This window comes from Hippocampus comes, unplaced genomic scaffold (assembly GCF_001891065.2).
Source record: "Hippocampus comes isolate QL1 unplaced genomic scaffold, H_comes_QL1_v1.1 scaffold367, whole genome shotgun sequence".
In the NCBI taxonomy this organism is placed as follows: domain Eukaryota; kingdom Metazoa; phylum Chordata; class Actinopteri; order Syngnathiformes; family Syngnathidae; genus Hippocampus; species Hippocampus comes.
Window position 1 is genome coordinate 37332 of NW_017805741.1, and position 9335 is coordinate 46666.

The following is a 9335-nucleotide window of genomic DNA, read 5'->3' on the forward strand; positions in this document are numbered from 1 at the left end:
ATCGTTTCGGACATGCGAGGTTTCCGCCCGATGCCGGCGACGCGACGTGACTGACGACAGACCGCGGCGCCCGCGTCAAGCTTTTCACACACTTTGACAATTTTGCGAAGCCACTTACCCGAGTTCGGTGTAAAGGATTGTCAAAATCGCTTCCCTCCGGCGCGAGGAGCAACCATCCTCCGTAGACGGGCTTCGCCTGCCAAGGACAAAATGGCATTTGGAAGAGCGAGCGCCACACAGAAAATCAACACGACAATTAGGCTCTTCTTGAAATGGCGGGACACTCCTTTCCGCGAGTAGTCGGCAGCTCGCGGTCAGTCAGCGCATCGTTCGACGCCGTGACAAATAGAAGAGGACGTCGCGGCCGACGGTTTTGGAGCCGATTCCTCGGCAACGGTCGGAGGAAGCGAGGCGCGAAGCTTTAGCGGAGGCCTAGTTGACCTCCGAACTCGAAGGCAATCGCAGAGAGCCCTCGGCTTGGTGACGAACGGCGTTCAAAGAAAGAAAGAAACCTTTGCGCTCGGAGCCTCTGTTGACACAGCACGCAGAAACGCACCGAGCGCGCGCCACAAAAGATCTGCCGGCGTGCCGCGGGAAATGATTCAATTCCTCACCGGCAACCCAAGCGAGGAGAACGCGGCATACAAAAATGGACGACTGGACCACAGGAACAAAAACAAACCCAATGACGTCATGAGGCGTCATCTTGAACCGTCAGCCTGTGAGCCTCCAAGAACTCGACTTGGAATTGGAGCCGCCTGCAAAAGGCCGTTGCAGGGGCCGAATGCTGCGCGGAAGAAGGCCAGCGGGTCAACCAATTTGGCCGACCCCCAGACTCGCTGCTTCTTACTGTAGTAAGAGCCGCATGCCATTGTAAACAACAAGGGGGGGGGGGCGCAATCTCCAACGTGTGGATGGCCCCGGTTAAAAAGCTCTCACTTGGCACAACTCGCGTCGCTTTGGAGGAAGAAATGAGACGTCAGCGTCGCCGAGCAACGTGAGCGAATCCACCTGTGCAAGTTGAACGCCAAAGTCTTCCGCTTCGTCCCGGTTTGGCTGCTCGAGTCGGTTTTTCACTGCCCATTTCCTCCCGCATCGCTTTCGGAGGACAACGTTTGACTTGGAACGGAATGACTCGACTCGGCAGTCAGCGTCCTCTTGCGGACCACCTCTGGCGACCCTCCGCGCCGTCGTGGGGCAGGAACAACGTTCCTTCCCACTTTTACCTTTGTGCTAAAGTTCTTTTTGACTCAGTCCCTCTACTTTGACGTGATTTGAACCGTTGACTTTTTCGAATCTGCATCTCTTCTCGAGTGCACAATGCGAGCACCTTCGCCATCTCCGTCCGTTTGCAATCCGAGTGACAATTTTGGTTTTTTTTTTCGAGTACGGAAGTACTCACCTGGCCGAGGTCTTGGTCGTGGAGCGGGTGCGACGCTCGAGGCTGAAAGCAATTCTGACATTTGCTCTTCTGAAAAATGTTGGCTTGGAATTTGCGACAGGGGTTCTCTGTGACTGACATGGTGGTGGGAGGACGACGACGGTCTGGGCGCTTCGAAATCAAACTGAAGCGCCCCCCCCCCCCCCAAAAGTTTGGCGGTGACACCGCTGTGCTCTTGCGGTCACTTGGGCATGATTGTCGTCGTGCTCACGCTCAGCCGTTCCAACGTGTCGCTCTGAGGCCGACCGTCAAGTTGTGGTTCTACTGTAGCATGCTGTGTTGTCGACGAGCGGAGACAGGTGTGTGTGCAAATGGGGGGGGGGGGCGCTTAATTGCGTCGCTCAACGAGGCGTCGACGTGTGGTGGCCGACGCTGCTCTGGTCCTGACGGCTCCCGTCGGCAGCCTCCATTGCGGGGGAAAAAGGGGGGGGGGGGCGGCGCCAATTTTGCGAAGGGAATCCGATCCTCCGAATATCTCACGAGCGAGAGCGCGTTCGCACGCGTTCGGCTTCCGCTCCGCACACGATCACGTTTCAAAACACGCCGCGAATTGGACGTCGGCGTCAAAACGCCGCTTTGGGCCGGACGTCGAGTTGGTGCAAAGAAGGGAGGGGCTACGTCAAACGCTTCGTGACTGACTGCAATCTTGGCCAATCGGGCGCCTGGTATTCAGGCGGCTCTGTAAATTGACCAATCGGAGCCCTCTAAAGTCCCCCCCCTCCTGATGCTCGGTGGTCTTCCGAACAAACGGCCCGCGGACCGCTAACTGGACGCTTGGTACTGGACAGGGGCGGCCAAAGTTGTCAGACAGATACCGATAGTTAAAAAACAAAAAATAAAACAGCAGTGAAAGTACAAGGAGTGATCAAACTCAAGGAAAGCGTGCAGATACAGCGCATATAATAAGTGAAATGTGAGTTTGTGTTATTAGGAAATGACACCAAGATAAATCCTTTCAAATTGTTTTCAACATCGACAACTCAAGTGGAATAAAACCCCCAAAACAACAGCAACAAAAGTAGATTTGTCAGTGAGCATGTGGACACAGACGGCCTATTTGACGCGGCGTATCGAAAGACGATCTACCCGCCAGAGCGATCGTAGATGGCGGCCCTCGGAATTCCGGACTTCAGACTGGATGGAGACGCCTTTCCCGCTGCTTTCTTCATCGAGTGACTGGAATTGAATGAGCTCAAATCATCTGCAAACGAGATAATCGCCACAAAAGCTCCCCCCCTCGGTCTGTCCACACAGACCAAAGAAGCACGCCAAGGAAGTCGGCATCTGTCATCGAAAACCGGCTCTTTCAGCGCCACATCAAAGTAAAAAATGACAGACTACTGGCGCAAGCCTTTGTGATGAGGATGGACGGAAACTAAAGAAAGAAATATCAAAACACATACTCAGCCACGAATAGACACTTCAGCTCATTTTATTTTCATGCCGCTTGAGCAGAGTTGTGTGAAAAAGAAACTCCTTATTTTTGAACTTGACGGCCCACATTCACGATGATTTCGAGACGACACAATCTTCCGAATGTAGGATTACGTTATAGATCATCACGCAAGAAGAGTACGTAGGGGCCTTTTGTTCCGACAGCTAATCAACTTGTTTTTTTTTCCAATTGTGCTCCAAGTGCAGCCCTAATCATTTTGGGACATGAATGATCATCGTTGCGGCAAGTTAAGAAAATAAAAGAGCCCAAACATCGCACGATGTAAATCTCCTCTACTCAGCCTTTCGTTTCAATCATCATCGTTTGAAGGCAAATTCACACCGAGGCGTTGACGTCACAATGGTAAAATGCTCAGCGGAAGACTGATTGAGATCTTCCATCTTGCTTAAACGTGACATTCTACGCGCAAACATTCCTACGATTCAGCTTTTAGCTCAGATCATTTAGTCCTCGGAATACTTCAATATGAGCACGGACTGAGGAAAAAAAAAAATCAAATAACAATAATAATGCGTGCTGCTCTGCCGCCCCCACCTGTATGTTGAAATCGTAGCAGTCTGAAAAGAAAATACAGTGCAACGAATCCAAACAAAAGAAGACATTTTAAAAGAGGTTCGCCTTTTTCTTCATGTCGTTTCGTTTCCAAAGCGGGAGGCGCTCAAATTCTTTTGCCGCCATGCCGAAGATATCAAAGAAGGAATCTGGGGACAGGTGACGCTGAAACGAAAAGAAAATCACAGCATCACTGTCGGAAGAGCACCGCCGTCCGTCAACGTCCCGAGTTGCAGTATTTGGTCCCAACGGTCGCGCCGCTCCCAGGATGTGCGTGGATGCCGCACGTTCTTTTGAGCTACTTTTGCACGCCGCCATGTTTCGGGTCAGCGTTTTTCCGGCCTCCGGTCGGTCGGTGGGGGCAAAAATCGCGTGACTAGCAAAGCGCTCGTGTTGGGATGGGCACACGGTCACAGATCGCGTCATCAAGATCTCTTGTCTGCTTTGGTTCCGATGTTTTCACGCTGTGAAATGAATCTGGATCGTGCGCCGCTGCGCATGATCTTCACGGCACGCTTGCATGCTGTAGCGTCGCCTTGCGGAGAATGCCGTCGAGCGTTACCTCTAATCTCGTTCTGTCCACCTCTCTGGGAAGCTTCGCACGCCCCCTGTTGGCGACCGTCAGCATTTCGTACGGGTAGACCTTGGCGCAACAAAGGGAACGAACGGCAACAAGTTTTCGTCAGGAGGACACAAAATAGACATGTCAAACGTCCGGAGTAAAAGCGGAACCCGCCCCTCCCAAAAAAAAGACAAACACACACATGCACGGTTAGTGTTTGCAAACAAGACAAAGAAGCACACAATTTGGAGAGAAGGGCCGCAATACTTGCTTTTGGCTCCAGCAAATTAGGCATCGACACTCCCCGGTCCATTCGCGCCAACGGATGCGGACTGTCGCGGAGGAGCTAGACACACAAGCAAACACTTGCGGCGACAAGAGATCCGCAACACTTCGGCGTTACAAGCACATTTACCGCAAGCGACATAGAGCGCGCACGCTTCATCGAGACGCAGCACTTATGTCGCCGGGAGCTGCAAATATGCTTGAGGTTTGATTTTGGAGTTGCTTGCATGGATGCTTGATGGGAGCGACTCAATTCCCGCAACATACCTGGAAATCTGAAAGGGGAAAAAAAACGCTTGTTTTAGGATGATTAGCGCAGAACAAAAAACAACAAACAAAAAAAAGCCATCAACAACAAAAACACCGCAGAATCCTCGAAATACCTCGAAAAGTGTCGCCGCTGCTCCGAAGGAACTCGGCAGATTGTGGCTGAGTAGAAGCAAAAAAGAAAAACATCTCAAAGTGGGGTTTCAGCAAACTGGAAAGAAAGGATCGTGTGGCGTCTTCAACAGAAACTTCAATTCGAAGCTCTGGCATGTGACACAGGACTTCAAGCTGACAGGGTTTTTCTTCTTTAAGAAGAAAAAGAGGATTATTCATGGAATGACCTTTGTTTGTTTGTTTTTTTGTTAAACAAGTCACTAATTTGTTCTCAAAGCATTTTGAAAGGCGCCACCTTTTGAGTTCCTTTGACACCGAGGCTCCTTGGGAGAACGAATGGCCATGCCCGGACCGAAGCCCAAAGTGGGAGAGCTCCGGCCCGAATGTACGTCGGTGTGAAGAGAGCGCTTGAAAACGGACTCACCGGATGAAGGCGGTTGCGAGCGTCCGCGGGCAAAGAGGATGTCTGGCCGGCGCTCGGATCTACGGCAATGCAAAAGGGCAGACGGGGACCATCTCAGTCTGACTGCGTCACTTCACAACAAACGCATCCCCTTGGTTTGTCGTGACACGGGCCAAAGAAGTCGGAAGGGTCACGACGAGGGCGTCGCGTCGCCTTCTAGGAAACGAGCGAGGCCGACAGTACCTCGCCGCTTGAAAATGGGAGGTCTCGCGCACACGTCGAAACCTTGATCTGTCCGGGACAAAAAAGTGGCGTCAGCGCAAAATGCGGCGATGTCAAATCAAAGTCAGAACGCGGCGAAACGGGAGTCGCTCGATGGCGCGGGGCGATGGACCCGTTCGCTCTTCTCACAACTGGAGGTGAAAGATTGACGGCTCGGTTTCACCACTCGATGGCCGCGTTTGCGCGGAGATACCGCCGTCCGCGATTTCCTTCCGCGTTCGACAATTCAGCGCTAGGTTTGGTTTTTGATCAATTTCAGAATAAGGACGCGGCACCAAAAGGGACGGCGGTCGCTATTTTCATGACAAACGCGAGGTAAAGCAACAAAAACCTCTCTGACAATCCCAAAAAGTGAGTTGGTGCGGGGGGCCTCCCCGGGGAGAAAAAAATAAGACCAATAAACGGGGTCGGGGGCGGGGGCGGCGCAATAGCAGAGGCTGTTGCGATCTTACCTGCGGTGTCGGGAACTAAGCGGTGACAGCAAGAGGGAGCGGGCACGGTGCCGTTGGAAGGAAAGAAAGAATCCAGAAGAGAGGGGCGTGAAATGGAAAAGTGGACAGGTATAGGGGGGGAACAAAGCATGAAGTTGAGAAATGTTTTACCCGGCAGGTGGAAGTGTTGCGGCGACCGAGTTGGCGCGTAGCTGTGACGGCCGTACGAGCCAACGCCCAAAGAGCCGTGGCTGGCCGATTTGGGGATGCGTTTCCTCAAGTCGTCACTTTCCTTGACAAACGAGAGGACGCCGGCGGACCATTGGGACAAGGTGGCGTCGCGGTGATTCGACACGAGCAAGATTTACCTCTGTGGTGCCCGAGACATTTGCCAGAGACTAAAAACAAAAAAACAAACACAAGCAGGAGCTGGAGCTCAACTTTGATGCGCTATTTGGAGATCTACTTTGCTCACGTAAAGAGAGAGAGAGAGAGATGAGGGTGAAAGGCCGTTTTACCTCCGCCGAGCTTTTTCTGTCCTGCGCGTTGCCTCTGCCGACGCCGTCGCTCTCGTAAGACATGGTATCGGGATGCTCAATGTCATAAATAGCCTTGACTCGGGGAATGGCCGCCAAGTCTCGGTAATCGATCATCTGGTCATCGACTTTAGCCTGCAAATGCGGAGTTGCAGAAGCACAGCGAGGCTGAAAACGGGAGCAGACGCGATGGCTTGAGACGGGCGAAACGTCAAAGCTGGCACTCGTGGGGGCGGCGACACGTTGGTCCCGCGACGCCGCGCGGCTTCAAGTTCATTTCGACAACATCAACTGCGCTCGGACTTCTCAATGCGGCAATTCCAGCGTGTGCGCATCTCTCCATTCGTTTCACCGGCACGAATAAGAATGGATTTTCAGACTCGGGACCCGTTCTTGCTCTTCCCTCGGCGACCTCGCGGCCCTCGGTCGCCTTTCCCCGACTGGGAGTTGACGTTGACACGTTGACCCGCCCCCGCGGCCGATCGGCCTTTGGCTACGACGACGCGGCGTTCGGGCTCGGACGCTTCGCGGCCTCGACGTGGACTTGACGTGGACTCTGAAGGTCACTCTGCGTTTTTTGTTGCGCGGCGCGTTGTGAAAGGTCCGCTCCAAGCCGTCTAACTGGCGACCGCGCACGCCCTGGACGCCACAGCTCGCTCGAAATTGAGCCCAGGCTCCGCTCGCTTCATTTTTGCCACGATAGCTCGGGACTTGAAAGCCAAAACGCCAAACGTCCGCAAACAATGCCGGGAAGAAAGACTGTAGGTTTGGCCGACTTACGCAAATGGAGCGTCCGGGGCTTCCGGGCGAACGCGAGGCGGGTCCGGAGCAGGAGCTTTCCGACCAAGTTCGAGTCGACTGAGGGGGAGAAAGCAGAGAAGTCAGTTTCATCCGCGTTTTCTGTTTGCGCCCGCCGTGAATGCGCACACGTGACGCGAGCCGGCTCGCTGAGCGCAACTGTATCGTGCGCTTCCATCGCTCCTCGGTGATTCCCAACCTTTCGGGAGCCAAACTTTTGAAAACTCTCGTGGCACGGGACCACAAAAAAGAGGTCACGTGATACAATTGACAGCAGTACATTGTGCTCATGTTGAGCCTTTGAACCAGTTTCAGGTATGCAGGAGGGCTTATAGGAGGCTTAAAGGGGGGGGGGGGGTCTCTATATTGCTAATTTTCATCGCGGGGAGAGGGATGAAACGGGAAAAATCCACTCTGGAGAGTGAGCGTCAGTTCACTCGGAGGGAAAAAGAAATCAAGCCGAGGTGCTCGGGCTCGCCGCACCTGAGGAGAAGCGCACGCGGTCCTCGAAAGGCCCCTCCCTCATTTCAAGGCAAGCGGCGGTTTTACCCTGCGGCCGTCGCGGTTTCCGCTGCTCTCTCCGCTGCTCTCTCTGCAGTCCGGGTGCCACACGCTGGATCCTGGCGAACGGAGAAGGCTTGAACAATCGTCGCCGCCGCGTGGCGAAAGCCGGCGCGTTCTCGGCACTCGCCTTGCAAAAACACGCCTTGGCCCTCCGCGAAGGTTTCGTCGCATCGGCTGCACCTGGCGCATTCCGGGTGATAGCGTCGGTCGCCGGCCTGTCGGAAATCACGAGGGATCATATTCGCCGCGCGGTCAAACAGGTTGCACGTCACAGATTGGAAATCGGAATGCGACATTTGCCCGGATTTGTTTTTTTTTCCCCTTTTCCGGTGGCTTCGGCTTTGGGAATCAAAACGTCTGGGCTCACCTCAAGGACTTTGCCCGTGATGAACTTCTGGCACGTGTCACACTGCACCCCGAAGCGAAGCTGGTAGTCCCGCTCGCAATACGGAACGCCGTCCCTATCGGGCGGACACGCGAGCGAGCAGAAGCTACATTCAAAAGTGGACGCGACGGAGCGGTCGCTACGCGAGCAAACACCCGCAGCCGCTGACATTTTTCTTTGCCGGCGTGTCGTGAGACTTTCTCAAGGCAAAAGGCGCACCCTTGCACACGGGTGCATTTTCTTACCGTCGCCTTACAGAGCGGACGGGGACGAGTCAAGAAAGGTATCACCGAGACGTCGGTATTTACTTGCTGATGTATTCTCCCCTCAGCGTTTGTCCGCAGACGGCGCACTTGAAGCAGCCCAGGTGCCACTGGCCGCCCAGAGCCAGCAAAGCCTGACCGTTCTTGATGCGGCGCCGGCAGCCGTCGCAGTCTGGGAGAGCGCGAGCGCCGGCGCAAAGCGCCAGCTGGTCAACTTGAAAACGCGACCCCCCCGAAACGAGGCAAAGACGCGCCTACCGGTGGCGTATCTGATGCCGGCCGGCGGAGGAGTCAACGGGTTGACGCAGCGCTGGCAGATGCGCTCTTTCCCGCTGAAGGTGACGCAGTCGCCGGCAGGAAAAGGTTGCCTGCGAAAGAACGGAAAAGCACATCCCGCGACTTCGGTGGCGTTCACTTGCGTATACGCGCGCTGCGCTTTATTTCGGGCTCACCCCGTAGCGTTTCGCTATCCTCGGAGATCTGCGCGTTTTGGCGGGCTTTCCGGAACGCCATTAAGATGGCGCAACGCGGCCGGGAAGTGCGTGCGGCGCCATCTTACGAGTTCGATCGTCGGCGAAGGTCCGACATTTGTCGACGTGACGCGAGGCGTTTGTCCGACCACGTGGGCAATTTGGAAAGACGACGGCCGACCGTTGCCGGCGTTTCGGCCTCCTCGCTTGCGCCGGCGCATATTGACGGCGCAAGCGAGGAGCAGCGGGATTCGAATGAGCGCGTTGGTTTAATTCTTGGAATCTTACTTGCAAACGGTGCACACGAAGCAGGTCGGGTGATAAGTCTTGCCCAGGACGGCCACCGCGTCTCCCTCCACGAAGCCCCCGCAGCCGTTGCAGACGGTGCCGTGAAGCCTCTGGTAGTCCAGCGGGCAGAGGCACTCGCCGCTCTTGATGAAGAAGCCCGAGTGGGTCAAGTCGCAGCCGCAAACTAAACAAACACGCAAACAAAAGCTCGTTTTGCCACATTAAATTGGGAGGGGGG

The 9335-nt window shown here is 54.6% G+C and overlaps 2 protein-coding genes across 8 annotated transcripts in view; both read right to left on the reverse strand.

Moving 5' to 3' along the window:
- The window catches only part of LOC109524020 (myosin phosphatase Rho interacting protein), a 24198-nt gene extending 21663 nt beyond the window's left edge, over positions 1-2535 (reverse strand). Inside the window, 2 exon segments of the mRNA XM_019883582.1 lie at positions 119-196; positions 1403-2535. Coding sequence (XP_019739141.1) covers positions 119-196; positions 1403-1522 — 198 coding nt within the window. The 5' untranslated portion in view covers positions 1523-2535.
- A 322-nt stretch (positions 2536-2857) lies between these two features.
- LOC109524021 (actin-binding LIM protein 1-like) overlaps positions 2858-9335 on the reverse strand; it is a 9620-nt gene continuing 3142 nt past the window's right edge. For 2 of the 7 annotated variants that reach the window (XM_019883583.1, XM_019883588.1), the window contains exons 3-20: positions 9098-9281; positions 8604-8707; positions 8385-8517; positions 8059-8152; positions 7819-7906; positions 7677-7747; positions 7110-7187; positions 6312-6464; positions 6162-6191; positions 5965-6085; positions 5815-5829; positions 5324-5371; positions 5102-5160; positions 4680-4725; positions 4564-4571; positions 4283-4357; positions 4012-4092; positions 2858-3614 (exon numbers count right to left, since the gene is read on the reverse strand). In XM_019883583.1, the coding sequence (XP_019739142.1) occupies positions 3501-3614; positions 4012-4092; positions 4283-4357; positions 4564-4571; positions 4680-4725; positions 5102-5160; positions 5324-5371; positions 5815-5829; positions 5965-6085; positions 6162-6191; positions 6312-6464; positions 7110-7187; positions 7677-7747; positions 7819-7906; positions 8059-8152; positions 8385-8517; positions 8604-8707; positions 9098-9281 (1502 nt within the window). In that variant the 3' untranslated portion in view covers positions 2858-3500. Of the gene's footprint in view, positions 3615-4011; positions 4093-4282; positions 4358-4563; positions 4572-4679; positions 4726-5101; positions 5161-5219; positions 5372-5814; positions 5830-5964; positions 6086-6161; positions 6192-6311; positions 6465-7109; positions 7188-7676; positions 7748-7818; positions 7907-8058; positions 8153-8384; positions 8518-8597; positions 8708-9097; positions 9282-9335 lie in introns of those variants that run through there. The other 5 variants (XM_019883586.1, XM_019883584.1, XM_019883585.1 and 2 more) reach the window with 5 other exon arrangements.